The sequence below is a fragment of the Frieseomelitta varia genome, unplaced genomic scaffold (assembly GCF_011392965.1).
Source record: "Frieseomelitta varia isolate USP_RPSP 00005682 unplaced genomic scaffold, Fvar_1.2 scaffold_564, whole genome shotgun sequence".
Classification (NCBI taxonomy): domain Eukaryota; kingdom Metazoa; phylum Arthropoda; class Insecta; order Hymenoptera; family Apidae; genus Frieseomelitta; species Frieseomelitta varia.
The window spans coordinates 317,852-338,090 of record NW_025110328.1 but is presented as its reverse complement, the minus strand read 5'-3'; the positions used below and the strand labels follow the sequence as shown (position 1 = coordinate 338,090).

The 20,239-nt window shown below is 29.2% G+C and overlaps 2 protein-coding genes across 2 annotated transcripts in view; one reads left to right on the top strand and one right to left on the bottom strand.

Moving 5' to 3' along the window:
• The window catches only part of LOC122533978 (regulator of MON1-CCZ1 complex), a 7,090-nt gene extending 6,112 nt beyond the window's left edge, over positions 1–978 (top strand). The window contains exon 12 of the mRNA XM_043664209.1: positions 51–978. Coding sequence (XP_043520144.1) covers positions 51–312 — 262 coding nt within the window. The 3' untranslated portion in view covers positions 313–978. The remainder of the gene's footprint in view (positions 1–50) is intronic.
• Positions 120–20,239, bottom strand: LOC122533980 (GTP-binding protein Di-Ras2). Its single transcript, XM_043664213.1, has 5 exons — positions 19,901–20,239; positions 7,402–7,885; positions 7,179–7,324; positions 5,881–6,146; positions 120–4,514 (listed from the first exon to the last, which is right to left on the bottom strand). The coding sequence occupies exons 2-5, from the start codon at positions 7,586–7,588 to the stop codon at positions 4,292–4,294; spliced, it is 822 nt and encodes a 273-aa protein (XP_043520148.1). The 5' UTR covers positions 7,589–7,885; positions 19,901–20,239; the 3' UTR covers positions 120–4,291.

Below are 20,239 nucleotides of genomic sequence, written 5' to 3'. Positions count from 1 at the left end.
ATTTCAAGATTGATTCATTTCGTTACTTTTTTACCAATTTGTAATTTTAGTTATATTCGATCAGTTGGGATGGTGGATCAAATATCTGACAGAAAATTTCTGGAAGCAGCAAAAGCAACTGAGGATGCAACGCTTTTTTATTCGGTTTTCAAATTTTTTAAACAGCGTAATTTGTATTTATATAATGCTACAAGCTTTACAAAAGGGGAACGCTATCAGCCTTACATTCAACATTACAAGTATTTATTCGAAGGAACTGATAATACTTGTAATTCAGACACAAATTCCAATGTTACTACAATTTCATCGTAAATTCTTCTTCCTTTCTCTTTTTTAATTTAAATTTATTGTAACATGAAATAACATCGAATATATGTATTTAAAAATTACAATATCTTACAATTAGAATATTGTTTAACTGTTTCCATATTTATTCATTTTGTATATTTTTGTTTGTAAAATAGTTTGTATTATAAATACATATATACACCCACTCACATGTAATTACATTTATATATATGATACTTATAACATTTTGTGCAATTAATACAGTCTGTTTAAAAATTGTATATTTAGTATTTATATTTCATATTTTTTGCAAATGCGTTTACAATAGTGTGCGTTTACAATAGTAAATAGACTGCGGAATTTTATGCATTTATGGGAAATTTGAAAGTATAAAAATGCTTACAATAAATAAAATGTACAAAAAAGAAATATTCAAAATGTAGTATTTTCTATAGCATTTTATAGTATAATTTTTACAAAATAATTTTGAACCAAAGTTCAAGTATTTAAATTATACTCCTTAAAATATAAACTGCATAAAAATTCGCAGTCTAGCGTAAAATTATTTATTTTTTAATCCGTATCGTTACAATATTTTTGTTTGAAAAACATATGTACAGTATATGACTCATGGATTACAATATGCATAGTTAGATGTATATATGTTTCAGTTTAAAATTTAACATTTAATAGAAAAAATATTTTTGGCAAGTATTTACAAAAAAGAATTACTCTTCGATTTCGATAATTTGAATGATGTACAAACTTAGAGGATGTATAAAGTTGTTTATTAAAAAGTTTACTCAAAAATATAAAACATTGTTCAGAAAATTTGATCCAGTCACGATCATCGGCATTCAAAACGTTGAACAATTATGAAGAGATATTTGTGCAAATATTCTTACATATAGTTATAGAAAGTATCATTTTAATCACAATTTGCTAGAATTTATATTTAAAAGATTATATTAAAAAGATATTTGATGAATGAATATATACTGGGTTGTCTGGAAAATTCATGCCGAGTTATTAGATGGTATTGGAACATGTAAAATAAATATGTTAAAATTATTGAGAATATATGATTGTAATACGATATGTAATACGAATAATACGTAGCTACATTCAGCCTAACAAATTCATGCATGATATAAATAAATGACTAATGTCTAATAAACATCAGCCAATAATTAGGCTTGTTCTCTCACGCTTTAGCACATTTAAATGTGTTATAATCATTTTAAAATAACGATTGTCAAATACATAACTGAAGATGTAAATGAATAAACGAACCAAAACTGTACAGTGTTTTAAGAAAATTATCTTGATACCGGATACATGTACATTATAGAAATTTTTTAAGTATTGTATTATGAAATGGAAGTGCGAAAGAGGAAGGGGGCAGTGAGAGCCCGAAAAAATTTATCTATCTCAAACTCAATTTTAATTTGATTAGAATTCATTCAAAAATGAATTCAATTAGATTCTTCTAGCTGAATCTTTACCCAGTCTATGTTTTCACTTTGTATTATATATAAATACTTCTTTACAAATATATGTAATATAAAAATGCAAACTAATCGAGTAAATTTATTTTTGATAAATAATGTTCGCCAACTAAAACTTTCACAACACTATTCAAAATGATGTTTTTGATAATATGTTAAAAAAAACTGATCGAAATTGGAGGGTGGTTTCTTTTTGTAAATACTTATCATATTTTCTTCTTCAACATTTGTCGACATTGCTCAAGTATTTTCTACGTACAATTTTCTCATGCTTAATCAAAGCAGTACCACTTATACAAATCGATTTGATGTGAATATTGAAAGTTTTATTTTATATCTCATATGTTACAATTTCATGTTTTTTTTTATATACTGACATCGGATTGTTTCTATCGTGTATACGCATTTTTAAGTTTAATCTTTCAGGGTTAATTTCATCTGTGCACAGTATTTACTCCTGTGCAGCAAGAACTCCAAATATTTCAATAATATTGAATTTGATAAATTAATATAACCATTTATTGCTTCTATTTCAAGCTATAAAAATCATTACTAAAGCTTAATTATTAGGGATGGGTTACTCAAAATGTCAAAATCTCGAAACCTCTCAAAACCCAAGAAAATTTCGATTTTCGTTAATTTGACTTTATACCTTTTTCATGATTCAGAAAAAAGTATAAAATCAATGAATAAAAGATTATTTGCAATGTAAATAAAAAACGTCTGATTCATGTGTATTTCGGAATGTTTGATGCGAGATTTTTGTTTTTCACATATTGACACAAATGCCGGCTATCGTCATTGTGCATGTTTTTGCTAAAATATGTAACAAACTCATTACATGTATGTACATATATTTTCGACAAAATGGTTTCATTTAATGTTGAATAAAATTTTGAATTTTCGTATTAATTTAGAAATGTATTTTCGTAAGATGATGACCGTCCAAAAATACTCTGTGAAAATAAAATATGCGTCAATGGGTTAAAGATACATATGCAAATCGATTGTAATTCTGCAATGTGATAATACGGAATAAAATATTCAAATCTAAAGAAATTGTAAAAAAAAAAAAAGGAATTACACCAATTGCATCAAAATATACCATTGTTTATTATATGAGTATAGCTCTGAAAAACTTTTCAGGATATTCAGTATATATAGCCGACGAAAAACAAGTAAATTAGAAAGATTGTGAACATTAGAGTTCTTAAACAAACAATATCTGGATCAGATTTTGTATTTTGCTTAATTATGGCTGATTTGAAAAATTTATATAAAAATTTTAACTCTAGCTTTTAAAAGAAGCAGTTCTTCTTGCAAAATAAAATCAACACTTCGAGTTTCAAAAGTTTTGCATTCTGATATCTTGCAAAGTTTCGGATTCGAGTTTTGAGAGTTAAGAAATTAGTTTTGAACCCACTCCTATTAATTATCAGTTATCAGTTATTATTACTGATATAATTTAAACCTTGAAAGAGATCAGAAAGTCTAAATCATCAACATCGTTCTTAAAGGATTAACAAGCTAACATACATATATACGTATGTATACTATTCAATAGTAGTCATACATAATATCGCGTACATATATACGTATGAACACGCATATAAACACAGAATGATATAGTATTCATTATTTATAATTTCAGATGAACAATTGTTAGATATTTTAAGATCAAATATTAATGTAAAAACGGACGGATTGGGTCAAAGTAGATACAAAATATAAATAAATAGAAAGTAAAATTCTCCAGCAGAGGAAAGGTGGAGTAGAGGAAAAATGGTTTTGATTGGTCCATTTCACACTTTTTAAGAAAGCTTGAAAAAAGAACATTAAATATTTTTGAAATACGTTACTAAAACTAGATTTGGTCCTTTATTTATCATTAACATATATATCTAATTTCGGTCAAATCTTTTATCGATATTAGTATACTTTTTGTTGCTGGGTTATGAAGTGTTGTTGTCGCATGTATTATAAGATTATAATGCTTTTATGTATTTTATTAGATTCGTGTTATTTTCAATCTGGGAACAAAAATGATCGAACATATGCGCAAAGGTGGAAAGAAGCGGGTCGGTAAACAAGCAAAGAAACTATTTACAATTAGTTCCATCTTTTTGTCACTTACTACTACTGTGCTGCATAAATATTATTTATGTGATACTTTCGACCAATATGTGTTCTTATACTTAATTATACTAAATCTATTCGAAACAACCAATCAGACTCGCACTCCTCTCACAAGACTTCTTTCCATCTTTGCGTTACACACGACTCGCAGCACTGTGATATCGTTTCATTAGTCGTTTCATTGGATATAGAATTGAATATAGTTACACGTAAAAAATGAGTGAAAGAAAAAGGATGGGGAAGAAAGACAGAAATAGACAAGTAGATAAAAAGATAGACAGACAGACAGATAGATAGATAGATAGATAGATAGATAGAGAGAGAGAGAGAGAGAGAGAGAAGTGGAGGGAGTCTGTAAATTATGAGATATTACAGTCGTCCGTATAAGTGTCCCTAATTTGTTGTTTGGTTTTTCGCGAAGTGCGTCGAATTAAGCTACGACTGCGCGGTTTACTCTTCGTTTCCTCATTGACACTGACGATATTTGAACTTTGCGCTGCAACCACTTGCTGAGAATTGTCAACAGAGCCGGCACTTCCGGTTCTGCCGTGTGGGCTGCCAGACCTACCAACTCGATCGCTTCTGTAATACGCGAAATTGATCAAGTAACGATCGAGCGTTACATGTACATACATAAGTATGTATGTTGGGACAGGGTTAAGTATGTAGTGGCACACTAAAGAAGCGTTACGTGACGCATTAAGCTTAATCTTTTCACCTTCGTTCCTTAAGAAATTTTTAATTTGCTTGAGAAACGCTTCAGTGAAGTCAAGAGATGATTAATTCTCGCGACCGTTACGCTTATAATGACGAAAGAACTTACGCTCGCGCGTTGCTTCCAATCTCTTCAACTCCATACGCGTGTGTTCTATAGGTATAAATTCATACAGTGAAGAGCATAATTGTACCAATAACAATGGAAAATTTAAACGATAATTTAAACTGGTATCACTTTGTAAAAAAGAATCGTATAACGATCCATTTGATCTCATTTTAAAACATGAAGCTTCTATTTTAATAGTCGTGAGTCCGTTTTTTTTCTTTTTTCAAAGACGATTTTACATCATGTAATGGCAAACTCAGAATGCTTTTTTCTCGAATACTGTAAAAATTCAGACGTGTGTAAAAACATCGAAGAGTTTTTTTCGTAACTACATCTACTATCATTTTGAAGATTGAAGTAGTCTCTCCTTTACAACGATTTCTTAAAATTCGCTGCACGATTTCTTTTCATCATTTTATTGAACATTTGAACGTTAGATGACGAAATGTTGAGATTTCTCTTGATTTTTTGTTTATTTAACCTTGATTCACAATTCAATAAAATGATGGAGAAGAATCGTACATTCTAGTTTTAAGGGCTCATTGTAAAGAGAACATTTGAATCTTCAAGATTACAGTAGACTTAGTCATTAAAAAAATTTTTTTATGTTTTTACACGCATTTGAATTTTGACAATTTTCGAGAGAAAAATATCCTCACATATAAAATGATGTAAAATCATATTTTACAAATGAAACGAGTTCACGACTGTCAAAGTAGAGATTTCACACTTTAAAGTAAGACCAAGTGGATTTTATTGATTTTTTTTTTTTTTTTTTACAAAGTTATATCAATTAAAATTATCAGTACTTTTATCATTACATTATCATTGGTACAATTATACTCTTCACTGTACTTATGTACATAGTATGTACATAGATATGTGATGTAATGTATTATATTACTGGAAATGACTATTTTGTTTACAATTAGTCCTAAATAATGAAAATAAAGCAAAATATAACATACAAATGTTGAAAAAAAGCTGATCAACGTACTTGTAACAAATAAGGATAGGATAACAAGAATGGAAGAAAATAAAAAGAGGAGAAGGAGAGAGAAGAAGTAAGAAACGAAAAGGGGAAAAGAGAAAGAGAGAGAAAGAAGAGAAAAAAAGAAGGAATACCTGCGCGATCCATATGCCGAACATCTTCGTCGGAGGCCGGATTCGTCTGACTCGCCAACGTGATTCTTTGGAACGATCCTCGATAAAGTGACGAAACATCGGAAAATATCTTTGACGTTATAATCGTCCTTAGCCGAACATTCCATTATTTTGGCACGAAGTTTTGGCAATTCACAAAATAACCATTCACTCACATCTTCGATTGGTACTTCTCTCCGCGTCGTTGCAAGATCCAATTTATTTCCAGCAACGACTATCGGAACTTCCTGTCGAACAGTCGAATAATATTGACAACAGGCGAATACAGATATTTCATATTTTCATAAATTACAATAAGGAGCATAACGGAACACATAATGATGAAAAATTGTCAATACTTGATGAAATTGTTACAATCTCGTAAAAGAAAATCATATAAAAATCTGCTTGGTCTACATTTTAAAGCGTAAAGCTTCTACTTTGACTATTCGTTTTTTCCAAAGATATTTTTACATCGTGTAAAACAGAAGAAGAAAAGAGTACTTTTATTCGCAAAAATTTAAAAAATCCAAACATCTGCAAAAACATCAAGAAATTTGATCTACCAATTTGATGGTTTTCAAAATTGAAGTTTTCTCTTTATAAGAATCCCTTAAATTTGCTGCACGATTTCTTTTTTACAATTTTATTGAACTTTAAACATTAAGGTCAGATAACGAAATATTGGGATTTTTAAAATTTTTGTTGTTTAACTCTAATGTTCAAAGTTCAATAAAATGACGAAAAAAAAAAAAATTGTATCGCAAGTTTTAAAGAGTTATAAATGAGACATTTTTATCTTCCATGATCGATTTAGTTACAAATAAAATTTTTCAGTGTTTTTAAATATGTGAATTTTTATAATTCTTTTTAAAGAAAAAATTTTCCCATTTGCTACATGGTGTCAAAATATGTTGGAAAGAAAAAAAACGAAAAAACAGAAGCTTTACGTTATAAAACGAGATTAAATAGATTGTTGTATGATTTTTTTTTAACAAAGTTATAACAGCTTAAAGTATCAAGCCATTTTTCATTTAAATTAATTGCGATGTAAAACTGACTACACGAAACAATTTATATTTGCAAGATCATAAAATTTCTTTTGGAAAGTCAGAACATCCTACGAAACGATACATACTTTGCTTCTTTTGTATTCTACATGTGTGTGAAAAACCTTGATAAAATTAATGTTATTAATGTTGAAAATTCACATGTACGGATCAGTTTTGCTTATCGTTGTATATTCTTACTTTATTAAATTGATATTATTTTCATGATACCTGGAAATCCGGTCGTTGTTCTCTGACCTCTTCGAAGCATCGTTTGACACATTCGAAGCTTGGTAATGATGTCGTAGCGTAAACAAGAAGAAACGCATGTGCCGTAGCTATGCTCAATCTTCTCATAGCTGGAAACTGCAAATCTCCTGAAATTGTTATACTGTTCTTCATATTTTCTTAATATAACAAAACGCTACGCGGTGAAGGAAAGGAAGACATTTACCAGCGGTATCCAGAAGATCAACTTTAAGTGTGAGCGTACCGAGAACACATTCTCTCGAATAAAGGTCTTCGACGGTAGGTCTGTATCTTTCACTGAATCCTTGCCCGAGTAAACGGCGTATAATTGCGCTTTTCCCAACACCAGCACCGCCTAATATTACTAATCTGATTCTTTCGTGATCGGCCATTTTACGAACTTTCTTTAAATTGATCTTGAGACGAAAGTACGAATGCAAATGCAAATACAAGTGCGTACGTGAATGAAGTAAACAAATGCGAGTTCAGAAAGCCATTGGCAAACTTGCTACTATTCTTATTTTTGTTTCTCTTCTCCTCTTCGTCAGCCCTTTGCACCTTTTCTTATTTCTTTTCTTTTGTTTTGATAAATTTACGCAGCATATTAAATACGGTTTAAATTAATTTCACAATTCTTCCTCGTCCTAGTATCGTAAAAGTGCACCTTTTATGCAACAGTCCAATCTCAACTAAAAGCAAAATTTTCATTTTATTTAAATAACGAAATTACGTTTATTTGATTTGATTAAATTAAACGAGGGGATAAGACGATTATTGATCAGATAAAGTTTTAATAAACATAAAATGTACATTCAAATGTCATTGACAAAACGCAAAGTACCATAAAAAAAAATGTATCGTCTTTTTCATTCGAAAAAACATTTGATTTTCACGCAAGTTACGTTACGTTATTTGTTTCAAAAGAAAATGATCTATATCAATCGAAATGACAGATATAATGGATTTAATTCAATAACGGAGAATAAAAGACATTGATTCGTGTTGATGTTGGTGGAGTTGGCATCGAAGATCTTCGACTAGGCGAAGTAAAGGATTCATATTGTGTAAAATTTTCTCACAAACTAGAACACTCTATCTTACAGTTACACGTATACTCCAATGTACGTATGTATCTTATACATGTACATTCCGCGATATTGATGCATACAATTTATTTTCGACTTACAACGAGACAAAGTTGGACAGCAAACAAAAGAGACTTCTCATAAGCTGTAAGTATGTACATACATAACAGATTGGGACACGTTTTATGAACGTGATGGAATTAAACTGCATAGATATTTATGTATACTGTAACAAGAATCTGAGTTATGAAATTGAAATTTTCTTCCCATTGTAATTGAATTAAAAATTTTTCTTGTTAATAGTTTGAAAATTAGCATACTGAATATTCAGTTAATTTAATCATTGTAATTTTTTTCGTATTTCTTTTACGTTTCATCGACGCTGATCATTGTCGATATTTTTTAATGTAATGAGTTGATGTTATCTTAATGAAATCTTTTGATATAGAAAGATATTTAGATAACTTACGAAATAAAAATAACAGAATAAGAATAATTGGTAAAATAACAAACTTGATTCGTTATGTCAAAATTAATTAGCATAACGATCATTAAAATTACAAACTGTGAATAAGAGTTGTACTGTTATTTGCAATTCACAGTTACAAGATTTACGATTTGATTTGCATGTACAGTTTGATGATGTCCAATTTAGATTGTGTAAGAGACTATTGGTCTTTTTTCTTGTATATACGTATGTATTACAGTCATCAGTTATCAACATAATATTTTTATTTTGCTTAGCGAATTGCAAAATGTCAAAGTCTCACACAGTTTTGTAATTACTAAAAATAAGTATTATTTACAATCCTTATAAATTAATTTAAAAAGAAAGAATACATGCAGTGCAGTAACAATAAAGCATTTACTTAGATATGTTTCTTATATCGTATGTGTATATAGAATATTCATTTAAACTTCAAAACTTATATTTATATAAAAGTGAACATTCTCAACATACTCTTTAGGTTAGTATGACGCTATATTGATTTATGCATAAATGGCTTTATATATAATATTGATTCGAATGTACTCTTTTATACAAACTTAATGTTTGCGAGAAGAATTTTTGACGAGTAAAAAGTTAAAACCCGAAATATTTTTAATATAATTATTCGGCGACCGCAGACGCAAAGTTTAAGTCTTAAACACTGTCTCTAAAATACGATATATAATTTTTAAAGAAAATGCTATATCAGTAAGGCAGGAAGTAGTTGACATTAAAATAGTAAAAAATACAGTAAAATTGTTTACTTTTGTAAGACACAACTTTTCAATTAGTAAATATGTATTTCTGAAATTAGTAAATGTATATGTACATTCGTCGAAATCTATCAAATTATCTAAAAATCCCCTAAAACAAAGTTTAAAAATCGATTTTCTTTTGTTTTCTTTTATTAATATCTTTACTTATAATAATGAATTATAAAAGAAAATTTATTGGTTACAATCAATAGGTCAGATACTTTTTCTATACTGAGAATTTTATTTATATCCTATTTGTGATTCTAATCAATTACAATAAACAGCCACGCGACTGAAATGAGACACACACTAGCTGCCAAAGTCGATGAATGCTTCTTAGTTAATCATTGACGATAAAAGTTCTGTACGTATGATATACATATTCCTGCAGTATATACTAGAATATTGTAGTATATTAATTTTTGTAGTATATTAATTTGTTTTCCGGTAAGATTCCTTTCGAACAGAGAGATACTTATATCGCTGATATAAATATCGCGATACCGATATGAGGCGTCCGGCGACTCATGGTCAACCAACTACAAGGAGGTGGATTCTACATGTAAAAATGTGTTGAAAAGAAAAAAATGAAATTTTTTCACTAAAGCTTTTGTTTTCAAAAAAATTGAGTTTGAAAATTTATCGGCTATTTTTAAATTTGATTAATTCCATGGACAGATGCGAATAATCGACACGAGGATATTCTTCGCGCAAAAATAAATAAAAAGTATAGAATAAAATTTTTTCGTTTTAAGGAAAATAAACTTTGAATACGTTTTATTAAAAATTATCTTATGTACACGTGTGCTGTAAATTTTCAAACTCGATTTTCTCGAAGAAGGAACATCTTGTAGAAAAATTTTGTTTTTTTACTTATTTTTGCACGTAAAATAACCTCCTGTCAATTATTCTTTTTTGTTACAATTGTCTACAATTAATTAAATCCAAATATACTCAATAAATTTTATTTAATTTTTCTCGAAAACAAAGGCTTTGATGAAAAAATTTTATTCTTTTTTTTCGGTACATTTTCACATGTAGAATCACCTCCCGATCGATTGACCACGAGTCACGGCACATCTTGTGTGTGTTTGGAAATGAAGTACTTATTCTCTTTTGATCGTACATATATATCGAATTCCGAAACGGACCTCGAATTTGGAAATTACTCTTAAAAAGATAATAAGAGGACGCGACGACGCTCAAGGTGTGAGCATTTAGTGTTGTTAAACTCGAATATTTACGCAGGATTGGGAAAATAAAAATAAAAAATAAAAATTAATTTATTATTGTTGTCTGAAAAATAACACAGGAAAAGTAACTTTATCTTTTATCAAATAAATGATTTGTAAATCATTCTTTTATTTGAGTTAATTCATCCAAATAAAAACACATAACAAATAATCGCAGCACAAAGGGTAGCTTACCCAATAGAATCAGAAATTATTTGTAGAAGTAAATTTAAACTACAAAATAAAATAAAAAATTATTTTATTTAATTGCCACATGATCAATTAATTTCGAGAAAATCCATTTCTTTTTTTTTAAATAAATTCACTAAATTATTTCTAAATAACATAAAAGACCACGTAAGAGTCACAAATTAAGTATTAAATTATTTAAGTAGTTCTTCAAATATTTTATTCCAATAATGTTCGAGCCTGTCGTAAAGTATCGCCAGTGATTGGGATACATTGGTATCGCGATACTGAATCGCGCGAGAATCGTCATGTGAAAGGTTCCATAAGACTATGCGTATTTTCGATTCAGCATACGTACATCACGATACAAATATCTCTGTGTGAAAGGAGGTGTATCGACAATTCCGAATCGTTGTGTAAAAGACTCCGTAAGACTAGCTGTATCTTCGGTACATATTCATCATATGTGTATCGTAATACAAGTACTGCCATCCCTAACTTTTCTCATTGGCCAGATATTTGCTTACATTAAATGCGAGATATTGCAACACTGCCAACGCAAAACAAAACGTGAAGTATCTATCTCGTCGGTCGTCTATAATACGTTAAATTGAGAAAATCATGTGGTAAAAACTTTGAAGGGTTCAATAAATCTGTTTTGCTCAATTAACGATTTTTTACAAAAAAAAAAAAAAAATTAGGTTTTTTAAAAATTCTTTTGAACATAACAGCAAGTAAATAGTGTTCAGTATAAAGAGTGTTAGTATTTGCTCTTGGTCAGGAATATCCACTATCTCTTGTGACGCTAATAAATTAAATCAAAATATTGTAAGTATATATTTCGTTAAAAATGCATTTTGATTTGATTCTTCAATTTTAGCTAGATTGTAGAATCAGGAAAAAACACAAGTATATACATAAGTAAAAGGAGGTATGAGCTAGTATATATATGTATATATCAGCCGGCTCTCAGAGTCGGCTTTGTTGAGTTGTGGTTCCCATTGAAAATTTAAATCCGTTTTCTTTTTATTATTTCAGAACTTTTTTCATCGAATCTTGTTAAATTGACTAATAACTGATATTGAAAGTAACTAATATTACTAACATTTCTACTAATAATAGTAGAATATGTAACCATATTAATAATTAAATTAAATTTGAATTTGTGTATTTAATACTATGTAACTATGGTGTTTTATAATATATGAAAAACCGGTATGCGGCTCTCATTGACCTCATGCGTGTCAACCCCTAGTATACAAGGCGTTAAGTTTTGTCACCAGTTTTTAAGCATTTCCGGTAGTGCAATTAAAAAATGTTTCAAACAAAATTTTTTTATGTATTTGGTGGGCTACACGTTCCCATGTTCTTAAATCTCAAAAAATTTTACGTAAAAAAGTCAAGGTCACCTTGATTTTTTTAAATGGCACTATATGTTTTTGACATCGAAGGATTGTTGCTGATGTCGAGACGTATTATACTGTGACTTTGAAATGATGAATTACTGATGACTGTGGAGCGTACATGATAAATGCATACGTACATAACATGGGAAGCGACGAAAGTAAACAGATACGGCGTAAGTCTAATCGACAACGAAAAGTCTAATACACAGAGCGGAGCTCTGAATCATAGTTTAAGGTCATTTCAAAGTTACAGTATACTACACTGTTGAATTCGTCTCGCTATCAGCAACAATCCTACTTATGTTAGAAACATATGGTGCCATTTAAAAAAATCAAGGTGATCTTGATTTTTTTACGTAAAAAGCATTTTTTGAGATTTAAGAATATGGGAACGTGTAGCCTACCAAACACTAAACAAATTTTCTTTGAAACATTTTTTACTGCACTACCGGAAATGTCTAAAAACTTCACGTTTCTCTGGCGTCCTTGCGAAAATTTTAAAGAAATAAAGTGAAATTATATTTAAAGAAATAAAGTGAAATTACTCGTTAGCTATTAGATTTAGGGCTAATGAAGGTCAATACTTTTTTCACTCAGAATTCGATATTCTTCCATATTTTAATATCAAAAATATAGTATTCCATTTAACAACACAGAGTTGACCTTCAAATCTCCGAAACACATCCACTTATAAAAAAACATAAATGCACCATATACCCGTTTAAGCAATGCAACATTTGTATACAAAATTTTTTTGTGCAACGCATAGTTTGGAAGTTATGGGTGCACAAGTTGCGTGGACCACCCTGTATATTTCTAGCTCGATGAATCACTAGATATTCAAATGGATGATTTTGCTGCGCCTACACTAGCGAAATCAACTTAACAGGTCAGATGCATCTTGCTTCCGTTCGCTATATCTTTTCTCTATTTGTTGATCGATTCTTTCCTCAATTCAAGAGCGAACAAGTCTTGCGGAATTTTGTTGATAAGTCGAGAATGTACACGGTCTGATGATCTCGTTCTAATTCTATTTCGAAACAAATTCAAATCCTTTTCTTTATAAATTATCTTTGTCTAATTTTTCCAAATGTTTCTTTTAATCTTGTTTCCAATCTCGGTTTATCGTTAATAGTCATATATAGCAAATTTGCAATATCGATATTCATTAAAAGAACTATTTTCCGAAGATCATCGAATAATCCAGTTGTGTAGTTTATAATTAATGCCTTTGTAAGTCAAAAGTTCATAATTTTATCACTATGCAATATAATGTAAATTATACTTTTCTTTGCACGAGACGAAATATGAATAAAACTGAGATAATTTGTCACATATTGAAAGAGAGAGAGAGAGACAGAAAGCTGATGATAATACCATTACACAGGTGAATGCTGAATGAGCAACAACATAATCAATAAGTTTATACATCATTCATATTGTCTTACAATTTCATTACGTGTTTGGTGTTTGAAATCACGTAACGGTCAAGACTCAGGCATACTCAAATGTATCTTTTCGTCTGCTACAAAATGCAATAGAGAAAAATATATGTATTCTAGAAAAATGACGATGATCTTGGGAAAACTGGAAAAAAAATGGGCCAACAAAAAAATTTTTTGTCTCGTAATAATCCTCTTTGAAAATCATTTAAATTGAAATACATAAAAAAACGAAGGAAACATTTAGGTGGCCTTCTTCAGCTAGGACACTCTGTATTATTACCTTGGCCTGATTATCTTTTCCTCTTTTGAATAACGAACATAAGATACATGAGATACCATTTACTTTTTCATATCGTCAATTAATAACAATTTCAAGAGATTATGTTCTTGTTATGCGTTTGTTGACTGTACTGTCTGCTGCTTGTACATACTGTCATTTGTTTGCAACAGACCCGAGAACAAAATACAGATTTGTGACTATCTCGTATGAGTCGTTCGACTCAAGTTCTAAAAATACAACAGAGATTTAAGGGCACACTCTTTATAAATATTGAAGTTGATCTGCCGTGAAACGATCAAAGGCAGGATACGTGCGCTGCTAGCCGATCTATTTCTATGTCGAACACCCTTTTCTGTCCTCCCGTCACGAACGATCTGACCGTTCTCTCTTTTATCTTTCCCTTTCTGTCTTTTTGTTGCTTCCAAAACGATCCCATTTATTGGGAAAGCTGTCGTGTATCGCGACGAATTTTTCACTCGATTCTTGTTAACATCAACTGTTATACTCGTAGCTGAATTTCTGTTTCAAAAGGCAAACTATTTCCTGATTCGCTCCTTTTATTGCTCCGAGGAACGAGTTGAATAAATTCAACATTACAAATAATCGCTGTTAATTTAATGGTATATATTTAATTCATTCATGCCAATTCAAACATACATCTGTATGAATATATGAAATATATACTATAAATACATACTAACACTAGAATTATTAAACTGTTATAATAACACATTTCAAATTTCACAGTTATTAAAAACTCGCAGGTAATTTTGAAGTAACCAATATTGATTTGGTACATTGGCTATGTATATATCTATTTAATTCTAACATACTAGTTTAATTATCTACATAAGATGTCGTATAAGTCATAATACAAATTGGATCAGGGCGATTTAATAAGGCTCGCAAAATAAGACGAAAATCAAAAAATGACGTTGGGAGCTTCGTTTTCGAGAAAAATGCATTTGAAAATCAATCGAGCACACGAGTACTGAACTGATAATATATGTATTTAAGTAAGTTATACATATATTACAAGTCAGTAATTCTAGAATCAAGTGTGGAGAAAAAAGATTCGCTATAAGTGGCGTGATCCTCATAATTCCAGAAGAGAAGCTACGCATGTGCATACATATACATATACATATACATAGATCCTACGAAGCTGCCTCAACCGATTGTTGCTTCTATTGTCTCGTATCTTAAGTGAAAAGGAAGCGAGGCAACTATGACTGTGACATCTCTATTTAATGTTACAAACAGCCTTTCCCTTTATTGTGAGTCATTGAATTTTTAAAAATGAAAAAGCACAGAGACGAAAAATAATATAAAAAGCAGCTGTAACATGGAAATAGATTAATACAAGACATGGCATTTGAATTAATTGAAGACACCGTAATAGTTGAAATTAAAAATTTAGAAGATAATTATGAGAATAATTTTTAAATCTTTTTCTATACATGTAATGATCTTTTAGTTTTCGAGATATTCGCAAGAATCAAAACTAGATTCGATTGATGTTACTGTTCATTGTAACGCTTTGAAAGAGCAGTATTTGTGTAGATAATTCCCGGCCGGTTTTCGTATTAGTATGTCCGCTGTTCGCTTACATGTTAGAAATGCCTATTTATTTCAGAAAATAAATTTATATATTAAAATAAATAAAGAAAAAAAGATGTATCTATTGAAAACATAAATATAGTACTTGAAGCTAAACCAAACCTAATTTAAAGTCATAAATTTGCAACTAGTGTTATAAGCTTCCCAGCTTAATATATTACGATCCCTAGTTAGTATTGTTTCAAATTCTTGTCAACTAATTAATCCAAATGAGGAAAGAAAGAAAGATACAAGGTTACATATATACGTTATATAAGATGAATCATTACAATAAAAAAAATTAGTCACTTTGAATACACTCGACAAAGCCATTTTAATATACTTATATGTATACATGTATATATACATCTGTAAGAGCACAACTGAACACATAATGATAAAAAATTCGATATTTTAAATTCGTACATCTTTATAAAATTATATAACAAGTTTACTTAGTCCGATTTTAAAGCGTAAGGTTTCTATCGTTTGACTTCTTTGAAAAAAGTTTGTTTTAAAGATGTTTTTACATGCATCATGTAGTAGATGGGAAAATGAGAGTATTTTTATTCTCGAAAATTGTAAAGATTTAAACATTTTTGAAGATATTAAAAAATTTTTTTCATGACTTGCTCCAACATGTTTTTGAAAATTGAAATTTTTTCTTTACAACTCTTTAAAGCCTTCTGTACAATTTTTTTTTTTTTGCTGTTTCATTGAAACGTTAGGGTTAGATGATGAAATTTGGAATTTTTTGAATTTTTGTCCTTTAATCGTAATATTTAAAATTCATAATTCGAAATTAAATTTAGGGAATCATTGTAGTGAGGAAGCGTCAATCTTCAAGACAATCACAGATTTAGTCGTAAGTAAAATTTTTTACTGTGAATTTTTACAATCCTTTTAAAAAGAAAAGAACACTTTTTCATGTGCTTAATCTAAGCATCTAATTGTAAGTATCTAAACATCTTTGGGGAAAAAAACGAAATCAGGACAGTCAAAATAGAACTTTATGCTATAAAATAAGACCAAGTATATTGTTATACGATTTCTTTTTACGAAATTTAAAATATTGACAATTTTTAATTTAAATTAATTGCTATGCAAGACTGATTCGATAAAAACAATTTATATTTGCAAGAACATAAAATATTTTTTGGAAAGCCAAAACATCCTACAAAACAATGCATATTTTATTCTTTTTTGTAGTCTACATGCAAATATTTAATAAAATATTATGTGTAAGTGTTAAAATTTCACGTGTGTGTTCAGTTTTGCTCATCACTGTACGTACAACATGTGTATAATAAACAAGTAATAATCTACGAGATAAAAAATCGACGATCTCAGTGGTTCATCGTTGTGTGGCGACAGTGTACAATGTACACAGTTCCGCAGTATAGTTTTACTGTGTCTACATACAAGGTGCGTCTAAATAACATGTCAAGCGAATGGGAGGTGATTCCTTGTGAAAGAATAAGAAAAAAATATAGAAAATTTTTTTTTTGCAACTTTTAGTTTACAAGATAAAGAAAGTTTGAATATCCAGTGCGTACGCATGCAGTTACGGCTGAAATACAGCTTTTCGCATAGAGCACAATACCGATTTTCTTTGTAAACAATTCTTGCGCGATATTCTAGAGATCTTAAGTGCAATTGAAGTGCATAAATGTTATTTTACAGGAACATTTTATTATTAACAATATTGTACTTCGCACGAAAAGTCATATCTTGGACGAACGAATCTATATTTTTTTCTTATTTTTTTTTTACAAAGAATCACTTCCCACCCGCTTGTAATTCGAATGCATTCTGTATATAAAGTACTTTGTTGTGAGCAGTTGCAAATGTGTTACGTTGTGTTGCATCGCGTTGAAATCATAAATCAAAGTTGTCCATAATTGTACACAATGTTTTTTTTCTTGCTTTTTTGTTTGCATATGCCATCTTCCAATTTTTAACATACATTATATAGAATACATGACGAATATTTCATGATTTTTCTAACGATTTCATTAATTAACAACGATTATTTCTTTCTAGTCTATCTACATTTTTTCAATATTAATTATTTAATATTAATTTTATTTTATTAATTAATTTTATTTATTAATTATAATCTCTGTGTGTAAGGTAACCGGAAATAATTATCGGTCCTGTGTTAATGTCAAAGGTCGATCCTCCATCCATCATATGACGCAGTAATCAAAACTTATTTTTTAAAACATTTATTTTATGCATGTTGCCTGTTCTGTATTGCAAAACAATCTAAGATTAATGAACACATCTCAATTTCAATTCTCGACATAGATGGTAAATAAAATAACTGAGTTGATCAAGAATAATCATGTCCTCTTCTAAAGTGGAAAAGATAGATAAAATAGGACCGTGGATGACGTGAAGTAAAATAAATGAAAGAAATCAGAAATGAGTGATTTCATTGAAGTAGGTGTTCACGAGAAAAAATGGCAATATATGTATGTATATACGTAGTATATGTACAAAAGTATGTCAGGAATAGCAGATTTAAAAAAAAAATCTACAGAAAATGTATGGCCTGATAGTGATTATAATATGATGATAATGATAAACTTTCAAGTTTAAAATTGCTACAAGAAAAGATATTCTAAACCATGTTTTGCTTTTTTAAAATATTACCATGAAAAATTTTAATAATCGATTATTTTCTTTAATATTTTATATTTTCTTTTTATTTTAATCTTACGGCATATCTCTTGCAATTAATTGTTTCTTTTTTTGGTAAACTTACAATGTCTGTTAAAGGAACAATAATCAATTTCCTTATGTCGAACAAAAAGAAAATATGGATCTAAAAATATTGAAACAATGTTTATAATAATGTTATAATTAAATCTGTCCTATTTGAAAATTAATAAAACGAATGAAACATGAAAAATATAAATATAAAAAATCAGACTTCTTGCAAAAATTTGTGATCTCGAACGTTGTATTGTCAAAATGATGATATTCTTAACATATGAATACATAAATTTCCACGTTTTCTTGAAGTAATATTAATCAAATTTCAATTCATCAGATTCGACAGATTTTTTCATAATTATTACAATTAAAATTTCTAATCGAGCATTCAATCAATAATTTTTTAGTTTAGCTTTTATATTTGAATTTTTTAATTCGAATACTTTACATGAAGAACAATAGTTATATAGTCAGATGAAAATTTTAAATTCGATTAGAAATGCATTTAATGTTTATTCATAAACTATTCTGATATAAAATGTTTTACACAAACACACATAACATACATATACATATTGTACATATATATGTATAAAATTTTTAAGACACCGATCACGTTGTGTTGTCACTACTTCGGCTATATTCGATTAATTTTAAAATTTCAACACTCTTTTTTTGTGTTACTTTCGTTCGAATAAACTTTGTGTTTCATTTTATTAATATAATATGTCTGCATTAGTGATACAACATGCATACATTGACAAATATATTTGCACACACGCATACACATACACACACACATATATATATATAGTTGATGTCCTTACGATTGAAAAAAATTACTATACATAACCTTAAAAGTCTTAAATCCTTTTTGAATATAAAAGTGGGTAGAAAAAAACATATTTTTCATTTTTGGAAAACAATATAAACAGGAAAAACATTTTAAAAAAGAAAGAAGAAAAAAATGAAAAACGTACATACATACGTACATCAAACGACTATAACAACAAAGAATGCAATTCTGGTATTATGCATGACGAATGTGTATAAAAATACATATGGGGAAAGGATATTTGTGATAGTTTCATGAAGTAAAAGTGTATGTAAAACGCTAATTACTGTTACAAGTACATATTTGGAAGCATGTTTTTTAATGTCTTTTTAATTTATCGTTAAATGGTGTATAATATGTATATAATAATACATACAATATGCACAGGTAATTTAAAAATAATTTATTCCATTATATCGGACGGTTGTAATTATATGTTGTAACGATTATATTTTTCGGTTCGCGAAACGAATATTTATTGTTTTCTCGTTTTTATTTTTGTTATCAAAGTAAAAGAAAGTGCCGATGTACAGTTTAATTAACGACGTAAAAAGGGAAGTGCAAGGGAAACATTTATTTATATACGAACATTGTGCTGAAAGCAATCGGTTTTAAAGTATATTATTTTGTAAGTTGTGTTTGAAAAATGTGAAAAACCATAACTTACCAAAAGATAAATATAATCACTAGTAGATTCTAATCTAAGATGTAACGAAACAGATCGTCGGTTTGATAACGTGCATGAATATGATAAGGGAAAAACAGATCCAACTCCAATCTCAGCTGCTGTCAAAGCAACACTGAATAACCCCTTTCGAAGAGTTCTGTTATGACTTGCGTTGGCTGCCGGGTACTATGAAAATCAACTTCCCTTTAAGGAGCGTGCGCAGCATTATTTATTTTCCGATAATGCGGTCGATCGTACCTGTATGATGGGCATCCATTTTTTTTTTCTCATTACAACTCCGTGCATGAAATTTGAGAAATATACAAATCAATTATTATC

Coding starts and splice junctions, on each gene's coding strand:
- LOC122533980 (XM_043664213.1), bottom strand. CDS start 7,588: ATGGCCGATCACGAAAGAATCAGATTAGTAATATTAGGCGGTGCTGGT. Junction 7,325..7,401: donor TGATCTTCTGGATACCGCTG/GTAAATGTCTTC, acceptor TAACAATTTCAG/GAGATTTGCAGTTTCCAGCT. Junction 6,147..7,178: donor AACAACGACCGGATTTCCAG/GTATCATGAAAA, acceptor ACTGTTCGACAG/GAAGTTCCGATAGTCGTTGC.